Source organism: Mya arenaria, chromosome 15 (assembly GCF_026914265.1).
Source record: "Mya arenaria isolate MELC-2E11 chromosome 15, ASM2691426v1".
Classification (NCBI taxonomy): Eukaryota; Metazoa; Mollusca; class Bivalvia; order Myida; family Myidae; genus Mya; species Mya arenaria.
In genome coordinates this window covers 2,096,325-2,120,946 of record NC_069136.1, presented here as the reverse complement: position 1 = coordinate 2,120,946, position 24,622 = coordinate 2,096,325, and the positions used below count along the sequence as shown (strand labels likewise).

Sequence of the window (24,622 nt, the reverse complement as noted above, 5' to 3'; positions counted from 1 at the left end):
TGGCATATTAAACATATCTGATAACCGACCTTTCTCAACGTTTCTACAGAGAAATACGCAAAGTGTCAAAGTCAAACAAATATACTTTACTTTAGGAAACAATGTTAAAGTAAACAAAACAATTCGAAATTAAATTTAAACAGAGTTTCCTCTAAACTTTCCAGAAAACATTTTCTTAATATGAAGATCTTGCGTATATATTGTATTAGGACTAATGTATAGTTGGGTTTTGTCAGCGAGGGTGTGCCCCCTCAACACGCGTACCGAATATAACTCCTTCTAGTCTTTCCTTCTTATTTTCTACCCGACACCTACGTAACAAATAATAGTTTGATATGTTGATGGTCTATGCCATATTTGGAGTTTTTGCGTACCGTGTACTACCCTCTTGAGTGCCGCGAACTACCCTCTTTAGTATCGAGTTCTCCGTACAACAAACCATCCGCTTGAGTACCGAGTTCTCCGTACCGCGAACCACCCTCTTGAGTTCCGGGTTCTCCGAAACGCGAACAACCCTCTTGAGTTCCGAGTCCTCCGAAACGCGAACCATCCTCGTGAATACCGAGTTCTCCATACCGCGAACCACCCTATAAAGTACCGAGTTTTCCGAACCACGAACCACCCTATTAAGAACGAGTTTTCCGAACCGCGAATCACTCTCTTGAGTTCCGAGTTCTCAGAACCGCGAACCACCCTCTTGGGTACCGCGAACCACCCTCTTAAATACCGCGAAACACCCTTGAATACCGCGAACCTCCCTCTTGGGAACCGCGAACCACCCTCTTGAAAACCGCGAACCACCCTCTTGGGAACCGCGAACCACCCTCTTGAATACCGAGACCACCCTCTTGGAAACCGCGAACAACCCTCTTGAATACCGCGAAACACCCTCTTGGGTACCGCGAACCACCCTCTTGAGTACCGCGAACCAACCTCTTGAGTACCGTGAACCACACTCTTGAGTATCGCGAACCACACTCTTGAGTATCGAGTTATCCGTACCGCGAACAACCCTCTTGAATACCGCGAGCCACCCTTTTCAATACCGCGAACCAACCTCTTGAATACCGCGAACCACCCTCTTGAGTTTCGAGTTCTCCGTACCGCGAACAACCCTCTTCAGTACCGCATTCTCAGAACTGTGAACCACCAAATCGATTACCGATATCTCCGAACCGCGAACAACCTTGTTGAGTTAAAAGTTCTTTGTACTGTGAACCACCTTCTTGAGTACCGAGTTCTCCGTTACGCGAACCACCCTCTTGAGTTTAGAGTTCTCCGTAGAGCGACCAACCCTATTGTGTTCCGAGTTCTGCGCCTTCTTGAGTACCGAGTTCTCCGTTACGCGAACCACCTTCTTGAGTTCCGAGTTCTCCATACCGCAAACCACCCTCTTAAGTTCCGAAATCTCCGTACCGCGAACCATTCTCTTGAGTAACAAGATCTCCGTACCGTGTACCACTCTCTTGAGTACCGAAATCTCCGTACCGCGGACCATCCTTTTGAGTACCGAAATCTCCGTTCTGCGAACAAACCGTTTTTGTGAACCGAGTTCTCCGTACCGCGAACCACCCCCATGAGTACCGAAATCTCCGTATTGCAAACCAACCTCTTTAGTACCGTTGTCTCCGTACCGCTTACCTACCTCTTTAGTACTGAGTTCTCTGTACTACGAAGAGGGTAGTAAGCGGTACTCATGAGGGTAGTACGCGGGACTGAGAAACTGCAAATTTGGCATTATTTGGTACAAAGACCATCAAACTATTAAACTATTATTTGTTACCTATTTGTCTGGTAGAAATTGAGAAGGCAAGAATAGAAGGAGTAATATTCGGTACGCTCGAGTACCGAGTTCAACGTACCGCGAACCACCCTCTGGATTTCCGAGTTCTCAATACCGCGAACCACTCTCTTGAGTACCAAGATATCCATACCGTGTACCATTCTCTTTAGTACCACAAGCTCCGTACCGCGAACTACCGTCTTGAGTACCGCAATCTCCGTACTGCAAAACAACCTCTTCAAAGAAATATCGGGACCCAAGAATGTGAGGAAGGGGAGGGGTTCGTCACCCACCATGTAATGGGTGAATCGCAGGCAACATGATGGGAGTTAAACGCCCGGTCTTAAAGTGATTTTACAGTACGGTATGCAAGAGAGTGTTGTACAAATTATCTCCAAATGGTCCTCTGACGATAACGACCCTTAAACTTCTATTTCGACATTTGTAGGCATTATTTCAAATTCGTTGTGCATACGTTTATGTACTATTTCATATCACACCGCCTCAACAAAAATCATTTAATTCACCCGATTCGGCTTGAAGAACTATATATATATATCAAGCTACGTACTAATATTGATCAGTCCTCGCGGCGCACTGTCACTTGGAGCTCTGCATATCCTAGTCGGTTTCATTAAAGATGAAGCTAATTTGCATTTTTTTAATTTGTTTTATCGGGGATGCTTTTGGAGCGGATTGTAAGTGTTTTTCATTTCAATAATTATAACTGAACAGTGTAGGTGATAATTTGTTTTCGTTTTTGCATTTTTTCATAACTGTTTTTTTGTGAATGGTACAACTATAAATCAAAGGATGTTTAAAGACACTGAAGGAATAATAAATATATTTTTAATTCATATATAATATAAAATAGTAAAAACATATAGAGCAAACACTGAATTTTGACTTATAATATTTAAATTGAAATGATATGAAATCGTTTCGTCTTATTTCTATATTGTTCATGAGAGGTTATGTTAATGTAGCTGAAGCATGAACGCAGTGGGTTTTAAAATACTAAAAGTTAACACATTTTATACATGTATATTTTGTCTTAATTGATCACGGTAAACAGTTACGTTTAAAGTATTGTATAGGTGAAGTTGCTGGGTTCTATCTTCTGCACATATTTTGTTAAACTTCGCACATTTACCTGCTGTACATCTTTAGTGTTAACGACCATGTCTCCGCAAATGTCGGGCGAATTCTGATTTAATCAATTAGAAAGACTATAATGAAAAAGACCGCTAGCGTTCTATTTATTTGAAATAATTGGCTTTATGAAGTGAATTGCTCAGTGGTTCGCGTTCAGATCTTTAAGATAGGTGGCGTTTATTTTTAATACCATATGAGATTGAAGTATCAAACTGCGATCGTTCGAGCAGGCGATTGGTCGAGGTCGAGGCTTAGTACCAACCACTATTCCTTCTACTTTCATAATATTTCATCTTTATCATTTACTATTTTGTTTTCGTTTCGTAATAGTGAAAGGGAAAATATGATGAATAGACGGTCTACGGTCCTTTGGCGATAACCACTGTCAAAATTCAATTTCGTCATCAACTAGTTTTATGTAGTTCCTAATACAGCTGGCAGCTGAAAAAGACAAACACTCATGTAGTTGGTGAACTTTTGTGATTTCTGTGCCTATGTTCGCTGTTATTAAAATTACATGTAGGAAAATGTTTTCCGTTTCATTACTCAATTTGGTTGAAACTATTTGAGTAGGAAGTTTTTATGAATATATACTGTGTGATATTTGGGGTCAGTAGGGTCAAGGTCAAGGTCGCAGTTACTTTACATGGTAAAAATGGTTTCTTCTCAATAACTAAAGAGTTGAATTGCATTTAAGTGGAAAAATGCTTCAGCTCAAACACTGTTAGAATTGACGTATAGTGATCAAGTTAAACGTTGGTATTGCATTTGGGTCATTGGTGTCGAGGCCAGGGTCATTGATAAGTTAAAAAAAGTGTTTACACAATAATTCAGTTAAAAAAAATGTTGATTTATGAAACGTAAACTACTTAGTAGTTAAGTATAAAGCAGGCTCATGGGTAACATACCCTGAGGTGGGACTACGGTCATCTTACAGAAAATTAGAAAACAGATTTAGCTCATTAAGGTTAGTTCAGAATGATAAAAGTGATTAAACATGAAATATAACAAGCTGTAGATAGTATTTTTAGTTGGGAAGAACAAGACGAATGTATCTGCTTCTATTTAGTAAAACATAGTTGTTCTAATTCATTTAAAGCTGCACTTTCACAGATTTAACGTTTTGACAACCTTTTTGTCTTGGAACGAGCCATTTTTTTGCGAAAATCCATGGAACCAGTGATATAAGACTGCTGACAAAAATTAGATCGCAGAATTTTATATTAAAGTTAAAAAAAATAATGTTTTATGATTTTTTTCTTTAACCGTTAGTAACGGTTTAAGCCATAGAACATTAATTTCCGAACGGAAATATGAAAATCTGCGATCTGATCTTTTGTCAGCAATCCTCTTTCGTTGGTTTGCAGATATTTACGCACAAAATGTTCTTTCCAAAACAAAAAATAAAAAAGTTGTAAAAATGTTTTATCTGTGAGAGTGCAGCTTTAATACATATATCTAGTTAATTGGAGCACGTCGGCCATTTTCCTTCGAAACAACTCGTATGGCGAAGATGGCCGAGGTGTTCCGATTGATTTCTAGCTTTCTCCATCGGTACGTACCATATCAATAAAGTTTAGAAATGATTGTACATATTATTGATGTAATTTTTTGCCGAATTGAGTTTTGATATGTTTGTTTGTATATTTCAGGGAGTTACTCGGGCAGCACAGGTACGTACAGTCTTCTAGAAATCCGTCCTTAGTAATACAGCTATTGTGTTCAATATTATAAATATGCTTTACTGATGTTATTCACAAATACTAGTATTGCAATAAAACCAGGCGAATAATATTGAATACTTTACATAATTTTGAACAGTTTGCAAACTAGAAATATATCCTAAAATAATTAACTGTGTTTTATTGTTCACGCTTATATATATGGATTCGGATTTATTATTTAGATAGTCTCGGATGAAAACAACCGCCAAAGTTCGATTTAGTCATATTTGTTTAAAGTGGGCTATTTAACAGTACTAGCATGTTTAAGTTAATTACATTTGTTTCTTGGTGAACCATACTATACAATAAGGTTGGCAGTCGGCTTGCACCCGGCTTATGCTGACTCGAATTTATAAATGTGCTATTACACGTATTGCACAACAGTGGCACAAGCTATTTTAGGAGCTGTATATTAATGTAGCTTCATAAGTGAATATCAACTGAAATTTGATGGAAATTTTCAACTTTTGTTTGTAAACATGCACGTGTTTAATGGGATAATCGTTCATGTTTGTTTACACAATAACCGAAATACGTGTGTAGAAAAAACATGTTTCATATCGCACTGCATTCACTGATTTTCCAAAGCCCCCTCATAATCGTGATATGAGGTTAGATTACGAGCCATACTTACTTGCTCTGGCCCGGAAGTGCCATTGGTTCTTATATACAGCTTGTAAAAGAGCTCGAGTCACTGTTTTGCACCCATGCATTACTTATATTTCAAGCCGACAATGACTACAATTTTTTTATAACATTATAGCTGGGATTTTACTACACATGTACTTAATTTTAAGGTTGACATTAGCCGAACTAAATATCAACTATTTTAGTGTTCTGGAAAATGACACATTACCAACAACGGCGCATGCGCGAACTGCTAAATAACACACTCTATACAGTGGATAACTGTCAACATGATTCTAGATAGTCTGTTATTAAATTGAAATGTGTCCGACGATTCCATGTGTCGAGACATAAGCACAAAACACTCATGTATGTACGCTACCTCGACGTGCTTCAGCCAAACATTGCTTGCAGGCAAACATAGTTGCATGTTGCCGCCACGTCATACCAGATGATCTACCTGCCTCAGTTTCAATGATACACTATTAGCGCGTTTTAAATTGTGAATTACAATAAAAGGAACCCTTCCTTGGAATTGATTCGCTTATTTCGATTAAAGAATCCAGATAACCCACATTTTCAACCAAATAAATGTGTGTGTTTTTTTAAAACAAGTACCAAACTTTCATGAGAATTTAAGAAATGGCATCATGACATGACGTCATATAATAATATGGAAGTCAGACATGATCAAACATGTGCTAACATTAAGTTAAAGACTATTTAATCATTGCATTGGTCAATTAATTAATTTTAGCCCGTGTAGTGACATCCTTGGTCTACTATATGCGCATGGAGGACATCTAAGGAATAGTATCCATAACATAGTTTTCACCATGCCAACTTCTTTCCTTGCTAGGCAGCGACAACATCAGTTTTGGATTAATTGACAACTAAACATAATCAGCGAAAACGACAATAACGTCTTTAAACATGACCTTCCAAATGGCCCTATTACTGGTATTAAATGTACATATTGATAAAGCTTAAGAATTATACGTTTAAGAATGTGATTATTGTTTTATAATTCGTCTTTATTCCATTGTATCCCGACCTCATGGCAGCATTTGTTAAAGCCAAAATAAAAATATTTCTCTGTGTTTCGTGGCATTGACCCCGTGGTGACATGGGGATAACAGGATAATGACGGTTCACTATTAATTGTGTGTTAGGTCAAGGTCATTGTGAACTTAAGTGTCCACAGAATAAAACATGATGATTTATGCGGGTAGGTTTTTCTTGGGTCGACTGCATCTCGTTAAATCACTGCTTGTTTATAAACTTGCTCATTAAAATAAATGCTATTCAATATATGTAAACCTCCAAATAAATGATAACATATATAATAGTTAAAAATAGTTTTTAACTGGCAAGCACGCCCCTTTTCAAAGAAACTCCCCTATCGTTGAAAAAACTAACAATATGAATAATTGTAGCTAAGTTTTGTCTCTTCAACATGTCTAGATTTTTACATATTGTTTTCTTATCTTTTTAATAATATGAAATTTTTTTTTTCTTTGATTCAAGATAGTGATGTTACTGTTTGATTGTTGACTTGTCGTTCATGCATGACAGCAACGGTGGAGTTGTGGTCGTCATGAAAAGATGTTGAACTTTAATTACCCCCCCCCCCCCCTCCCCCCAGGACTACTTCCAAAACTTAACAGGACTGGTAAAGATTAACAATTACAATGATTTTCATTGATTTCTGATATGTTATCAGGCCAAAATAGTTGCTGACTTACGCCACATGACCAACGAATTGTCGATGTCGTTTTATGACGCTTCCATGTTTGTCTCATGTTAAATGTGAACGTCCATTTTTTTGGCGATTCAACACCAATAGGCAATACGTACGGCATGTTACAAGAAATCGATCAATATGGAATTCATAAGTCGAATATTTTGAAAAATGCTGCCATCCCATTGGTTACAAAAATATTTTAATCATTATGTTGAGAATAGTTATAATAATAATAATAATTATTATCATTATTACAAAAGAAAGCCTTTGTTGATATCCTGTATCACGTCATGTTCAGTGTGTGAACAGTAAGCTACGTATCGTTAAAAATACCTCAGATTGTAAAGGTAGCACTAGCTTGAACAAGACAAGACTTAAAGTGGCTCGCTCATGTTTTTGGACCAAAAATAAGTTTTCCCTTGAATGCATCTGAAAACATTTACTCCTTCATTATTTTACTCTATGATATCGAAATTGCATAAAGAAATACAGTTATAGCATGAAAAAGTAGTTTGGGTTAATTGGGTTCAAACCCACATCGGTAAAGTCAAGATTTTTTGTAGAAAACAGCCGGCATGTCCTCACGGCCATCGGGACTTTTATGAAAATGGTGGTATGTTGACCTGTTAATGATACATTGATAACATCACGAGATAATGTCAATTAACCAATAACGCAGCCGTAATTAATTTTCAATCGCGTTACTAACACTAATGAAAATTATGGTCTTCAAAGAAGATATTTGAGCAAATATCAACATTTGCTGAAGGGTTCCAGCTTTTTGTGTTATTGTTGTAACACTCATAATAAGTTTGGTTCTGATGAAGGGGCGCTAGTCAAAGATTACATCCCTATAAGTTACTCCCCCTCTAACGTCAAATTCTGGATATACCCCTGTTTATATACGACTAAATGCAGCAAACTGTATTTGTCTGAGTTTCAATTCAAAAGCTAAATCAACTGCTAACTTGCAATCAAAAGATACGCTTTACCCCCAAAGGACCAAGCTACTGGGCGGGCCTTTATAGCGACGACTACTGCGATGGATCCAACCAGTCCCCCATTGACATTCCGGCTGCCGCCGACATGACGTACGACGCAGACCTTACCACCGCATTCACGTTCACCGGATATAGCAGCATGGCAGCCTCCAGTATCAACGTCACGAACAACGGACACACAGGTACCTCTTACAGTGTTTCATATTGTGGGAATATGGAATGGGCATTGAGAAATGTTTCGTGAGTTTGTACATTCTATGAAGATGACAGACAGGCCTGTAAGTAACAGCCTTTCAACTACACCTGCACCAGCAGCAAAACAAAACTAAGAACCTGTATGTTTTAACTTTCCTCCCTTATTCACAGTTCAGATGTACATTAGCGACCCCCCCCCCCCCACCTACATGTCGGCCCCAGGTGTGACAGGACAGTGTAAATCCTTTAAGCAGGTTGCAGACACCTGCTGTACCCGTAGTGTTATAATTTTGTTCCTTGTATACAGTTGAAAATTAGCGAGTCAGATGTTGCGAACCCAACCAGTTGGGTGAAGGGCTGACTAAATAGTATTATCAGTCATTCGGACTCCTCGGCCATTTTTCTCTAAAACGATCTCGGGTGTATGCTGGTACATCGGTAGAAGTAGGTCGTAAATTTTTAAATTATATCATTAATTAAACGCAGTCTTTTAGCTTGAATGTTTTGTTCTAAGTTTAAATTGATTGACAGTAAAGTGTATTAGTGCAAACATAATTCAGATTCCCAAGAGTTAAGTCATTAAGATTAACTGCTAAATAAAATTACTACGCGATCTTCTTGCACCGTCCATACACATCCGAGGTTGTTTTCGATAAAAATGGCCGAGGACCTCCGAATATATTATCAGTATAACGAAAGCCGGGTCCAAACAAATTAAGTGCCCGTATTTTTGCCTTGTACACATTTTCTTTTGTACACAGTTCAAATGAGCATCAGTGACGCTCAAGTTGGAAACACGTACATGACGGGCGGAGGACTCGACGGACAGTATAACGCCCTGCAGCTTCATTTCCACTGGGGACCCAATGACGACGAGGGCTCAGAACACACCTTCCGGGGCTATCAGTTCCCATTAGAGGTACTTACTTGCTACGTATGTAAGTCATTACGTAAAGATCGGTATAAGTATTTTCTTGTACAGCCGTCCAAGTAGTCAAGTAGTCTAGAAGCCAATTACATTGTTGAATGTACAGTCAAAACTCGCATTGTCGAAGTTATTGGGCAGCTGTTAATAGTTCGAGATAATGAATATTCGTAAGATCCACATATTTACCAAAACGTCGAGATAACAGAGTTCGATACAGCGAGTTTCGACTGAAGATACTATTGTTTATGAGGCGAATCTAAGGCAATACCGTAGAGAAACTCTATAGCCTCGCCACGCTTGTATTTGAAAATACATGTATTGGAATATTTTATTTTGGAATGAACCAGTTTCTAAAACATATATTTTGTTAGACCAATGCTTCATAATCTTAAATGGTGAGTTTTAGTATATATTGTTGAAATAGTCTTTTATTCAAAGGTTTTAACTATTGGAACATATCAAATCTACCATTTTTATATAATGCTATTATGTTATTGCTTTAGCTCAAAGCACAATTACTCGTGAATAACCGAGTCATGAAACCCACCACCAGACATTCTCGAAAGAGTGTTTTATATGAAACAAGAAAAAAGTTGATGCATAGCATCAAGTCGGCGCAATGAAATTAGAAGAAAAACGTGCATGCAGATAACCAAAAATGGTTATTATTTTAATGATAATATTTTTTATGGACATTATTGTTAATAATATTGTTACAATAGTTAATAGTTAAATAGCCCGGAATTATAGATATTCTGTTGTTGTTTTTTCAAGCTAATCCTCCGGTTAAAACTAAATTATAACAAAAATATACATACGTTTCTTCGGAAGAAATAGAATCAATGGTATAATACATAGATTTCAATGACATGAAATTCACCTTTTTGTACCGGCATGTATGTGAATTCCTTGCTTTATATTTTGTATAAGTTTTTGTAACACATTTCACTCATATGAGTATATAGAATATTAATACTATATATTAAGAGGGAAATACCTGGAGTTCATTCTTTCGAATGACATTTTCAAAACAAACAATTAAGCTCAATGTTAATTTTTCAAAACTCAACATTTTTGCTGTCACCAAGGGAGATTACTGCGTAGGAGGTTTACAAACATAAAGGATATTGTAATAGTACCGTGTAACCTTCATCTATTTTAACTCAATCGGAACACCTCGGCCTGGATTTATCTCGGAGATGGCCGAGTTGTTATGATTGAGTTAAAATTTTCAAAATGATAAGCAGGGCTATTATAATTTAAGGTTTCATTATCAATTAAAGTGTAAAAGTTTATTAAACATACTAAACTTCATATTTTATCATGCAACGCGGAAACTATTGAAAGCAATGTTCTGCAATTTATGAACTAGTCCCTAAGTTGGAATATTTCCAAAGTAATATCAAATAAGGGCGCCGACTAATGATATAAATCAGACAGTAGCGGTACGCAGAAACTCATTATATGTGGTACGCAGTCTCGCCTCATATCCTTTACTGTATGCAAGAATCAGGTAGAAAAAGAAATAATTTTTATACTCAATGGAGAGTGGGTCACACACATAGTGAGCTTTTATGTAATGTCATGTTATTTATTTATTTCAGTTGCACATCGTGCATATAAAAGATGGGGTAGCAGATGTCGCCACTGCCCTCTCACAGTCTGATGGGCTGGCGGTGCTCGGATTCTTCTTCGCGGTATATACTTATTATTACACAATTTATCGACTGATGTGTTTCGATGGTACATTATGTAGATTCGTCTTAAAGGGACTATACACCAGATGATACAATTGCAAGTAAAAAAGAAAATTGTAAAAAAGCGAAAGTATTGACATCAGTATGTGTAACGCAATGAATCTTAATTACTGATGTATCACATGGCATACGACACATGCATCTTTCGCAGTTTGTGCGCAATTTGACCTGCGGTCTCGACGGATACGTGTTTACACACCGCACTCGACGTAATACAGGTCACCAGAAAAGCGTCCTATCATAATATCCTCTATTTATTGGGCAGGCAACCTTCTCAATCGGTCACGTCCTGCAGTAATCATCACTGATGGTGCTAATGTTATAGAGGTTATTACAACCATCACAATCGGTCACGTCCTCCAGTTATCATTACTAATGGTGCTAATGTTATAGAGGTTATTACAACCATCACAATCGGTCACGTCCTCCAGTAATCATCACTGATGGTGCTAATGTTATAGAGGTTATTACAACCATCACAATCGGTCACGTCCTCCAGTTATCATGACTGATGGTGCTAATGTTATAGAGGTTATTACAACCACAACAATCGGTCAGGTCCTCCAGTTATCATGACTGATGGTGCTAATGTTATAGAGGTTCTTACAACCATCACAATCGGTCACGTCCTCCAGTTATCATCCCTGATGGTGCTAATGTTATAGGGGTATGACTCCCACAATATTCGGTCACGTCCTATAGTAATCATCCCTAATGGAACTAATGTGAAAGGCGTTGTTATTGTTACCACCATCGGTCACATTTTACAATAATCACAACTGATAATGCTTATGTTATGGGGGTAACTCCTCCCACCTAATATAGGGCACATGCTAAAGCAATAATAAAGGGGTTATTACTAGCAACATAATGTCACCTTCTATGCAGAAATCGTTACTGATGATGCTAATGCTTTATGCTTTTTTACACCAACCATAATCGGAAATTCCCTAAATTCAGACAACCACAACAATCGGTCACGTTCTGCAGTAATAATCACTAATGCTGCTAATGATAAAAGGGTTATTTCAACTGATTGTTGTGGTATTAATAAATCATATAGCACTAGCATCACCAGTGATTACAACTGTAGGACTTGACCGATCTGGATGTTTGTAAAATGTCTTGTATTGTTTAATACTAAACAATGGATGTAAAAGAAAATTTCATAAAGCATGGTACTTGCTTGTTTAGGGCAATATCTTTGGAAAGTAAATATTCTTCTGCAATTGTTGTTTTAACTTTATATGCTTATTATTGAATGATGGTTGTATTTCTTTGTGTTCACAGATAGATGACCACGACCAAGACAACTCTGCCATTGCCCCACTGATCACGAAACTAGCGGACATTCCATACAACGGTACGGAAACGAATAACATCACGGTTAATAATCACAACATCATCATCATCATAATCATCATCATCATCATCATCATTATCATCGTCGTCGTCTTTTTTATCGTCGTCGTCGGCGTCCTCCTCCTCCTCCAACTCCTCCTCCTCCTCCCCCTCCTCCCCTCCTCCTCTTACTCATCATCATCATCATCATCATCATCATCATCATCATCATCATCATCATCAACATCATCATCATCATCATCATCATCATCAACAGCATCATTATCAACAGCATCATCACCACCCCACCACAACCACCACCATCATCATCATCATCATCATCATCATCATCATCATCATCATCATCATCATCATCATCAACATCATCATCATCATCATCATCATCACCATCATCATCATCATCATCATCATCATCATCATCATCATCATCATCATCATCATCATCAAGCAAGCACTCCAGGTACGACACCGCGTGTCTTTATTATCTTAAATGTTTTTTGTCGTCACTAGGTGACGAATCGGTGCTGGACCTGGATTTCTCAGAGTTAATGCCAACGAATAGCACGGAGTTTTACCGCTACAACGGTTCACTGACCACACCCAATTGTAACGAGGCTGTAGTATGGACAGTATTTGAGCACAAGAACTACATCTCGTCGACACAGGTACACATTATTTTTATATCCATTATAATACACATATTGCATTTACACAATTTAGTTTTATTCCCCAAATGATTGCCTGCTCTAAATTCAATTCACACTTTGTCCTTCAACTGTTTTACCGTTGAAATATGCTCGTCCTTCGCCAATAGACACCACATAAGTTAGAGTCCAATTTTAAAGATCTAAAGAAAAAAGTGCGCTACCTCGGTCGCAGAATGCTTATTGCTATGTACAAGACTATCGTCCCGGTCACTTTACAGACTGGTACAATAACTTATTGCTGTATGCAAGACTATCGCCCCGGTCACTTTACAGACTGGTACAATAACTTATTGCTGTATGCAAGACTATCGTCCCGGTCACTTTACAGACTGGTACAATAACTTATTGCTGTATGCAAGACTATCGTCCCGGTCACTTTACAGACTGGTACAGTAACTTATTGCTGTATGCAAGACTATCGTCCCGGTCACTTTACAGACTGGTACAATAACTTATTGCTGTATGCAAGACTATCGTCCCGGTCACTTTACAGACTGGTACAATAACTTATTGCTGTATGCAAGACTATCGCCCCGGTCACTTTACAGACTGGTACAGTAACTTATTGCTGTATGCAAGACTATCGTCCCGGTCACTTTACAGACTGGTACAATAACTTATTGCTGTATGCAAGACTATCGTCCCGGTCACTTTACAGACTGGTACAGTAACTTATTGCTGTATGCAAGACTATCGTCCCGGTCACTTTACAGACTGGTACAATAACTTATTGCTGTATGCAAGACTATCGTCCCGGTCACTTTACAGACTGGTACAGTAACTTATTGCTGTATGCAAGACTATCGTCCCGGTCACTTTACAGACTGATACAATAACTGGTACAATAACTTATTGCTGTATGCAAGACTATCGTCCAGGTCACTTTACAGACTGGTACAATAACTTATTGCTGTATACAAGACTATCGTCCCGGTCACTTTACAGACTGGTACAATAACTTATTGCTGTATACAAGACTATCGTCCCGGTCACTTTACAGACTGGTACAGTAACTTATTGCTGTATACAAGACTATCGTCCCGGTCACTTCACAGACTGGTACAATAACTTATTGCTGTATGCAAGACTGTCGTTCCGGTCACTTCACACACTGGTACAATCCTTGCTGTTATATGCATGGCTATCGTTCATGTCTTTTCACTAACTGGTACAATAAGTTGTTGAAATATGCATGACAATCGCTCGTGTCACCCTCATATTGGTAGTGTTTTACTAAGCACATCGCTTATCAAATATAATTTACTCTCCTTTATACAGATGGCGGTGTTCCGAACCCTGTACGAGAACGCCCAGGGTTCCACAAACAGCTTGATGACCACTAACTACCGTCCTGTGCAATCGCTCGGATCAAGGACCGTAACGAAGAGTTACAACACAGGTAATAAAGACTATGTTTGCCCACAGATGAAAGGCTGAGATCTTGCAAACTTGTTTTATCCCAGTGTGAACCCCAAGGCCCATTTTCACTAACGTATATTTTGTAAAAGTGCTATAACAGGGACAGCTATGGTCAATATTGCTCTGTTTTTGCAAATTTTGCGAAAATATCTGCAAACCAATGAAATAAGATTGTTGACAAAAATCAGATCGTAGATTTTCATATTTCCGTTCGAAAAGTAATGTTTAATGCCTTAAACCGTTACTAACGGTTTAAGAAAAATGCACAAAACATCATTATTTAATTTAAATATAAACATCTGCGACCTGAAATTTGTCAGAAATCTTATATAACTGGTTTCCATGGATTTTCGAAAAAAAATGTCTCGTTCCAAGACAAACCATAAAAAAGTTGTCAAAACGTTCAATCTGTGAGAGTGCAGCTATAAACAACAATACTGCACTAATTTCTATTTACTGGAAAATCAAGATATGCAGTTTTGAGTTCCGGGTCTCAAACTCATAATCAAGGCGTAAATAAATACGGACCTAGGCCCCAATTTCACGAAATATCTTTAACACGGCAACGCTAAATGTCTTATTTTAATTAGAAAAACTACTTGAGTGTTTGTTTTACAATAAAAACAATATTTAATGGGGTCTTCCTCAAGATGATAATGAGAATATACCATTGTATAAATCATACCATATTCTGCGATCTTAGCTTGTGCCTATTCTAAGGAACTTTAGATAGTTCAATAAATTGAAATCAATGCTATACAAGCCCTATACCCCACATTTGTTAATAATTGATATTGCATGAATACTGAATCTAATATTGTAGTGTGCGTCTGCCTCTAAGGCTATGATCAGTGTGCCTTCAAAGATCACATGTTCTACTGCTTTCTCGGGTTGTCCCTGGAGGTGTCTGTGTACTGTACAGACATATTATAAATCACTTCAAGAAAAATAGCTTTTTTTTCGTTCAATTTTGAAAGAACAAATGCATCTTGTGAACTATATTGGACAGAAAAGAAGACGATACTTAAACTCTACAGTCCACAATTTTCGAATGCATAAGTAGCTTATTTCAATTAGTTAAAATACAAATGTAAATTTAATTTTGATAAATTAAAAAACGGTGTATTGGGTATACTCGTTAAGCCTTTCATAAGCCTTAAAACTCATAACGAAGTAAAATTTACGTAAATCGTAGTAAAAACAAAACAGTTATTAGCTTAGCATAATCATGTTATAAGGGATTTAAGGAGTCTGAGAAATTGAGGCAGGAACTTGTGTCAAACCCATTTACTTTGTGTTTACTTAATATCCTTGTTGATTATATGAAAACTGTTCAAAGAAAATCGTGAGTGGAATATGTATTAATCTATTATATGATTTCCTTGATGATTTCAGACGTTCCAGATGACTACAGCTGGGGTTATCATGGCTATGAAGGTACCGTCTCAGCTTTATTGGTTGGGGGTGGGATTTGCACATCGTAGGAGCGATATAAGCGCCACATTTACATCACTACACAAACGTGATCGTGTTTACTTTAACCGTATTTGAACGTTTACAACGACTTAACTTCCTGGCGTAATCCAGATTTGAACATAAAGTGGTCGGATTTCTGTTGTCGAAGCAAAAATCTATCGAATTGTATAAAATCAAATACATAAATACCAGCAAAATGTATTTGAGCCATGGGCTCACGAACCTCAGATTCATCAAAAACGACGCTTACAAACTACGACAACCTCTTACATAGCTAACTACATTTATTCATACGAACAAACTACGATATATTGTAGCTGTATTTCTACCCCACCAGGTGCAGACACATGGGGCTTGTACTACACCGACTGCGCCCTAACAAGCCAATCACCCATTAATATTCCAAGCCCCAACAGCATGACCTATGACTCGAGCCTACAGCTAGATACACTAATGTTTAACAACTACGAGGTGGACTTTACCGGGGAGATACATAATAACGGACACACTGGTAGGTACTGTTTTCAATAACGGTCATTTTGGTAGGTCTCATTTTGGAAGGTAATGATTTCCATAACAACGGGCACTCTGGCAAGTAATGTTTTCCATAACAACGGGCACTTTGGTAGGTAATGTTTTCCATAACAACGGAGACTCTGGTAGGTAATGTTTTCCATAACAACGGAGACTCTGGTAGGTAATGTTTTCCATAACAACGGAGACTCTGGTAGGTAATGTTTTCCATAACAACGGGCACTCTGATAGGTGATGTTTTCCATAACAACGAGCGCTCTGGTAGGTAATGTTTTCCATAACAACGGAGACTCTGGTAAGTAATGTTTTCCATAACAACGGGCACTTTGGTAGGTAATGTTTTCCATAACAACGGAGACTCTGGTAGGTAATGTTTTCCATAACAACGGGCACTCTGATAGGTGATGTTTTCCATAACAACGAGCGCTCTGGTAGGTAATGTTTTCCATAACAACGGGCACTTTAGGAGGTAATGTTTTCCATAACAACGGGCACTTTAGTAGGTAATGTTTTCCATAACAACGGGCACTTTGGTAGGTAATGATTTTCAAAACAACGGGCACTTTGGTAGGTAATGTGTTCCATAACAACAGGCACTTTGGTAGGTAATGATTTTCATAACAAAGGGCACTCTGGTAGGTAATGTTTTCCAAAGCAATATTACGGGCACTCCGGTAGGTAATGTTTTCCAAAGCAATATTACGGGCACTCCGGTAGGTAATGTTTTCCAAAGCAATATTACGGGCACTCCGGTAGGTAATGTTTTCCAAAGCAATATTACGGGCACTCCGGTAGGTAATGTTTTCCAAAGCAATAATATGGACACTCTGGTATTTTTTTTCAAAACAACGTGCATTCCAGATAGTATCACCCGTCCATAAAATATAGCGTAACATGTAAAGTATATGTACACATGGATGCATTGTTCTTACTATGATAGTAAAAACACAACTATTTGAAATAAATAATTTGTCAGGTCCTGAACCATTTATTCCAACTTTTGTCTTTTAATGACAGCATGTTTCGCCTACTAGTTAATTAAAGTATAACCGCACTCTAAAACCAGCCAAAAAAATTCACGAGCCCCATGATATGTGTATTATCCAGTGCAAGTAGACATCCCTTCCTCTGCCGACCTGCATCTGACTGGCGGAAATCTAGGTTCCACATACAAAGCAGCGCAGCTTCATTGGCACTGGGGCGCGGACGATACCACCGGCTCCGAGCACACATATCAGTCAAAACAATACCCTCTTGAGGTAGGCTAGATTTCTAGGCGTATATAGATGTTGTGTCACTCTGACTAGTTTTTTTCCCAGTAGAAAATACCTCATGTCTATGCAAATACAACATATTGGAATAACGCATGAGGTAGGGAATATACAACCATACACTATTTCTGGATACCTGATGATATCCGAACGAGTATCAAAAATACATTGATGAACCGAATTCATTCAATCGAACTAATTAATGAGGAGAATGCATCAGAATTTTCAGGGTTGTTATCATATCTTTTCAGGGTGAACTTTAAGAAAACTATTATTGCATTGTTCTTCAAACCGATTCCGGATACCACTTATATTTTAAATATGTATAGTAACATAAAACAAACCGTGTGAAGTCAATCCCGAATGATACACTTTTGAATTTTCTACTAGTCCACGGTAGCGTCCAAATCCCCCCCCCCCCCACTCACTTGTATTGTCACTGTTGTCAATAGTACAATACTTGCTACTTCAGTATTTTCATCACAATATTGACTGCGTCAACGTTTTTTTTCAGATTTTGCCAGCAAAAGTGCTTGTCGTTTCAGGTTCACATTGTCCATTACAAAACTTCCTATGGGAGTCTTGCCAGCGCCGTGTCGCAGTCAGATGGTCTTGCTGTCGTAGGCTTCTTCTATAAGGTATTATATTAAACATACTATAAGTCTTTTTTCGAAAGTAACGAGGTATAGCAGGTGATGGTTCGCATGCTTGGACTCATTCTATCCGGATTTATATTAACCAAAGTTAAGGTTCATGCGTATTCATATTCTACAAGGTATGACACTTAACATACTAAATGTCCACTGTCGAAGCCTTCTCCTTTCACGTAAAACATTAAGCATGGCAAATGTCCGCTGTCGAAGCCTTCTCCTTCCACGTAAAACATTAAGCATGGTAAATGTCCGCCGTCATAGCCTTCTAATGCCTCTTGGTACATGCAACATGGTAGATGTCCGCTGTCGTAGCTTTCTCCCACCACGTGTTACATTTAGCGTTGGTAAAGCCCGCTGTCGTAGCTTTCTCCTACCACGAGTTACATTTAGCGTGGGTAAAGTCCGCTGTCGTAGCTTTCTCTTACCACGTGTTACATTTAGCGTGGGTAATGTCCGCTGTCGTAGCTTTCTCCTACCACGTGTTACATTTAGCGTAGGTAAAGTCCGCTGTCGTAGCTTTCTCCTACCACGAGTTACATTTAGCGTGGGTAAAGTCCGCTGTCGTAGCTTTCTCCTACCACGTGTTACATTTAGCGTGGGTAAAGTCCGCTGTCATAGCTTTCTCCTACTACGTGTTACATTAAGCGTGGGTAATGTCCGCTGTCGTATCTTTCTCCTACCACGTGTTACATTAAGCGTGGGTAATGTCCGCTGTCGTAGCCTACTCGTGCAACGTGATACATCAAACATGGTGAATGCCCGTTATTGCAATTAATTTACCAGGTGTAACAATTAACATGTTTAATGTCCGTTATCGTAGTCTTCTCCTACCACGTGTTACATTAAACATGGTTAATGTCCGTTGTCGTAGCCTCCTTCTACCACGTGATACAATAAGCATGGTTAATGTCCGTTGTCAAAGCCCTCTCCTACCACGTGATACAATAAGCATGGTTAATGTCCGTTGTCGAAGCCTTCTCCTACCATGTGATATATTAAGCATGGTTAATGTCCGTTGTCGAAGCCTTCTCCTACCACGTGAAACACCAACGTGTTACATAAAACATGTTTATTGCCCGCTGTCGTTGCCTTATCCTGCTACGTGATACATTACACATGGTTAATGTCCTCTGTCGTAGCCTTTCCTGCCACGTGATACATTAAACATGGTTAATGTCCGCTGTCGTAGCCTTCTCCTGCCACGTGATACATAAAACATGGTAAATTTCCGCTGTCGTAGCCTTCTCCTGCCACGTGATACATTAAACATAGTGTATGTCCGCTTTCGTAGCCTTCTCGAGCCACGTGATAGATTAAACATGGTAAATGTCCGCTGTCTTAGCCTTTTCCTGCCACTTGTTACATTAAACATGGAAATGTCCGTTGTCTTAGATTTCTCCTGACATGTGTTACAAAAACATGGTAAATGTCCGTTGTTATAGCCTTCTCATGCTACGTATTAAATTAAACATGGTTTGTTTTCGCAGACTTCTTCTGTTGGGTATAAAACATAATCATATGTATTACATCAAATACAGTAAAGATCCATCGGCTGCAGTCATCACTTTTTGCATGTGTTACATTGAACGTGAGTAATGCCCTTTGTTGGTGTTGTTTCGTAGGAGAAGCAAATGGATCACTGCTGTCGTTGTTACACTTTGTTGACCGCTCTTTAACATAAGCAAATCGTATCAGCTAGACCAAGCTTAGATCGTTGGCAAAACTTATTGACCTTATTTGATAAACAACCAGATGCAATTATTGAAATATATTGTTGTAGGTCTCGATTCGTCCAAATTCACTTTTTCGCTTTCTTCCGCCAGTATTTCCTCTCCATGTTTTACCAAATAAACGTAAGAACGATGTTACTGAAAATTGAATATCGATCCAATTTTAATAACCAGACAGATTACTGTTGTAAATAAATTGTCGAAATTTGATAAAATAAGATGTGTTCAGCCCATATATTCAATAGTTCACAACAGTCCAGTATTACAATTTCACGCTCAATGTCGACAACAAGCCATATCGAATTAGTCTTAACAGAGTTATGGCCCTTAACTTGGCGAATTGGGACATTACCACTCTCTATAAACACTTTGCCTGGCAGTATTGTTATCATTATATTCTATTCCACCGAAACAACAAATCGTGCATATTTCTACTGAGCAGTTTAAAAAGATAAAATGTGTAAATTATTTGAATTTTTGTTTGGATGCAATCTGATATTTAGTATAAATAATTGCCATTTGTATCAAACCAAATATATTTTTTTGACTTTCTTTGAATATATAGCTGTCCACTCGATTGTATGTGCTCTTTATTACTATACTATTTAAGATTGTTCCTATAATATGACAAGTGAATTTGACAATTGTTGAATATTACTGTTGTTTTTTTAAAAAAAAATACGATATTGTTTCTTTTCTTGGTAGCAGAGATACAAAATTTCCGTTATACATATTAGTGTCATTGTATATGCACAGTTTTGCAATAAAGTTGCATTTATGGAAATTAGCTTAAATATATAGGGGATATTATGATAGGACGCTTTTCTGGTGACCTGTATCACGTCGAGTTCGGTGTGTAAACGTATGCGTCGAGACCGCAGGTCGAGACGAATACATGTTTACTCACCGAACGAGACGTGATGCAGGTCACCAGAAAATTGTTTTATCGTAATATTCCATTTATTATATACCTGCCTATTTAATTCTTCCTTTTCATGTTTTGGTTTCAATTTGATTTAATTTTACCACCATCTGTCAAATGCGCGTATGAATTCGAATGTGTTAATGTAGTGTGTGTAATGAAGTCAAGGGAGGCTACTACAGCCAAACGAAGTCAGAAGTTACAGAATTCCCTTTATTGAGCAAAAATAAGAACAAAATAAAAAAAAATTGGGCAAAATTAACAAATTGCTAATACGAAAACAAATATCACAGCACAAAAACATCAAAAAGCGGTACTTATTTTACGAGTATACACTAATCGTCATTTCCTTACTAGTAGTCGTAACGCGGCCATTTAAAAAAAAAGTAAATATACGTGGGATTTTTTGACGATAATATACATAATTGAGGGGAGTTCGTGAGTCAATCGCTATTTCTATCGATGACGCGAATTCTTCTTTATATTGGCGAGCTGCTCACATTTATGATAATTAACACGGATAATCATTAATGCAACAATTTATGAACTTCGAAATGGACAACAACTAGATAGACAGGAAGTTTAATGTATTTAAAAGTTGACAGGCTTTACCAGGGTTTTTTGTCATGATATTTTTTGCAACGCGAAAGTAATTCCGAGATTACATGATACGGAATCAGAAAACGACAGTATCATGATACGGATTTTTCAATACGCCGTGCTGTATTTTCACTGTTGGATATGGAAAAGAAATTTGATAGGCATATAATAAATATATTTATTCAGTGCCTTAAGAGTTATATTTATATTACTCGTACATGCTCATTATACTTGATTTAACAATTTCTTATATACTTATTCATATATATCATACATTATTTTCAGATTGACGCAGACGACAATGCAAACTATTCCACGTTGATATCGGCTCTCTCAGACGTGCAGTACAAATGTAAGAAATCATTTTCCCTATCAAAACATTCACCATCTTAACACGCATTACTTTAGAAATACGCATCATAGTCAGAACATATCGTGTTTAAGTGATCCCATCCACAATATTTTTAATATTTTTATTACGCATAAGTCTCATAAACTTTAATGTTAAAATATTATGTACGGTGTTGCATTTATTTTTCATTCGTGAAATATTGATCAAGGACTAGTTAATTACACATTTAAATGTCAACTATGAAAAGTTTATCAACAATTACAAACGTGGTCATATAAGTATAGCTAATTTGATGGAAACAAATTAAAGATCATTACTGATATATTGTTTACAAAGTAGCCAATACAGTTTTTGAACTTATTTCCAGTGGGTGTTTTTGTATATGATATAATGTGTGAAGGGTAAAAGGCTTCATTTTAAATAAATGAATTATCACCGTAATACTGGTGACCCAAATTTAAAGAATGTTTTTTTTTTCTGATTAAAAGGGAGCACTTATCTAAGTGTTAATTCTCAAGTTAATAAAAAAGTTTAGAACTTTTACTTTGCAGAAATTATTAACTGAATGAATGTTTTTTATTGGAATTTATCGATGTTTGGAAAAATGCCCGGTTTTATATACCGCTTATATTTTCCACGTGGATATATTACAATTATTTTGAATAGCGGACACAACTTACAATGTTTCGATGAACGTCCGGGACTTGACCAACAGTGAACTTCCGATCGACGGCATGACGGGAACCAACTTGACCTACTTCCGATATCAAGGCAGCCTGACCACACCTTCCTGCTCTGAGGTGGTCACGTGGACAGTTATGCTGGACACAATTAAAATCAGTTCTACTCAGGTGAATATATATGCTATAAGATTTAGCTCATCACTTCAATTTTATGTTTGTTTAGTCGTCAATATGGCTTAATCTACGTTCAATGTCAACCAAACTAAGGGAGCATGTTATGCCTTGATGACTATATATATCAGTCTACATGTAGTTTGAATACCAGCCAGAATCCACAGCACCCTTTTAAATAATGATTCTTGTATTGAATTAATTAACCTTGAAGTCTGTTTTGCTATTGCCAATCAGTGAAGCTCAGTCAATCTACTGGCCGGTACTACATCTCTTGTAAAGGTTTAGTCTTCAAATTCGGATAAGTCCATATCTTATGAGTTCTCCATAGAGCGCGCACATTTGACAGTTGATTTCTCTGTCTTAAGCATTCGAAAACCGGAGTTTGAAAAAATAAAAACGGGCCTGCTATCCGTGATGGGTAGCTGTCCATTGATTGTGTCTACATCAGAGTTGTCTAATTTGTACGTATTTCGCATTGTTCGCTCCGTGACTTTAGACAAATGTCGCCTATGATCACCAAATGTTCAATTTATTACTTAGATAACTGTCCTACTAAATCATTAATCGCTTTGCAGAGTTGTAAATAGTAGTTAGATAATGGCAGAGTTAAACATAAAATACTAACGGGTGCTTACCATAAAAACATAACAACATCAGGAACATTTTTGTTTTACTAGGTGATTTGTACTGCATAGCGATAGTATATGTCAGCTTCATCATCAAATAACGCGTGAATTGCTTTGGTTTTCTAGTTGGCGAACTTCCGAGAGGTTTCCCACATTAAGTCTGGGGCCATTGGCACGTATGACAAGATAGATAAGAACTACAGGCCCGTTCAGGCGCTAAACGGACGGACAGTGTACAAGAGCGCCAACATCAGCGCTTCCGGGCGCATCATGGCCGCCCTGCCGACGATAATCTTTATGTTACTAGTGTGTATGACATTTCTGTGATTGACCATGCACCTTAATACTCCGTAACAGCGTCTTATTGTTTGTCCAGTTCATGAGGCCAATGCAAATGGACTGAAGTACATTTATTGATAAAGCAAACCATTTACTTTTATCAACTTTTTATAGGGCAACTAAAAAGGCGCATTGTTACAAACTTATATGCGTGCATGTTGTATTATCTCTGTTAAACAATGACTTTTTATTTAACACACATCCCGTTTTGACAAGTATTCTTGTCTCATTGTAAAACAGTGATGGAATTTTGCTTTGTCTAAATTATGTATAATTTATATATGTAATGACGTCACGTCAAGTTATTTGTTAGATAGACTGGCATTGTATATAAATTATCTGTAAGTCCTTGAGACTGTTGAATGATATTATATAGTTAAAACAATCATTTTGTATTAAACCGGTTATCCGTCAATTGAAGGCGAATTTAAGCTTATTAAAGTGGTGTTAATTTTTGAATGAATTCCTTGTACGATAAATTTAGCGATGTTTATAAATACTGTACTTTGTCTCAATGGTGTGCTATGTCAATACTGTTATATGTAATTGTTGTACTATGTTCATTCGTTTTTACGACTGAGAATAAAGAAATACACATGTAATCCCTAGAACACCTTACTCGTTTTTAATATGTACGTCCATCTTCAAGATGATGCAATGAAAACTCCACCGACCAACTAAGCAGCCCAACCGATCTTGATACTGTTCCCTGTGGTCACAAGCCAAATAGACACGTTACACGAACAACGCTTGAAAACACACAAGTTTTACATACGTATTCGGTACAACTCATGTGCAACAGTACATACCGTTCGTAAATCACCAGAGTATATTATTGCGTTTTTGTTAAGAGCGCTTTT

At 37.6% G+C, this 24,622-nt stretch overlaps 1 protein-coding gene across 1 annotated transcript; it reads left to right on the top strand.

Annotated features, from left to right (window-relative positions):
- Positions 1 to 3,642: 3,642 nt before the first annotated feature.
- On the top strand, positions 3,643 to 23,750 carry LOC128220070 (uncharacterized). Its single transcript, XM_052928323.1, has 15 exons — positions 3,643 to 3,661; positions 4,591 to 4,611; positions 8,034 to 8,216; positions 8,991 to 9,148; positions 10,762 to 10,854; positions 12,205 to 12,277; positions 12,787 to 12,941; positions 14,262 to 14,382; positions 15,798 to 15,866; positions 16,216 to 16,389; positions 17,520 to 17,671; positions 18,229 to 18,321; positions 21,874 to 21,940; positions 22,607 to 22,791; positions 23,550 to 23,750. The coding sequence occupies exons 1-15, from the start codon at positions 3,643 to 3,645 to the stop codon at positions 23,748 to 23,750; spliced, it is 1,764 nt and encodes a 587-aa protein (XP_052784283.1).
- The last annotated feature ends 872 nt before the right edge of the window (positions 23,751 to 24,622 follow it).

Excerpts from the sequence above, each read along its gene's own strand:
- LOC128220070 (XM_052928323.1), top strand. Across the intron at positions 4,612-8,033 it reads GAGTTACTCGGGCAGCACAG|GACCAAGCTACTGGGCGGGC; the intron begins GTACGTACAGTC and ends TTACCCCCAAAG. Across the intron at positions 14,383-15,797 it reads AACGAAGAGTTACAACACAG|ACGTTCCAGATGACTACAGC; the intron begins GTAATAAAGACT and ends TGATGATTTCAG.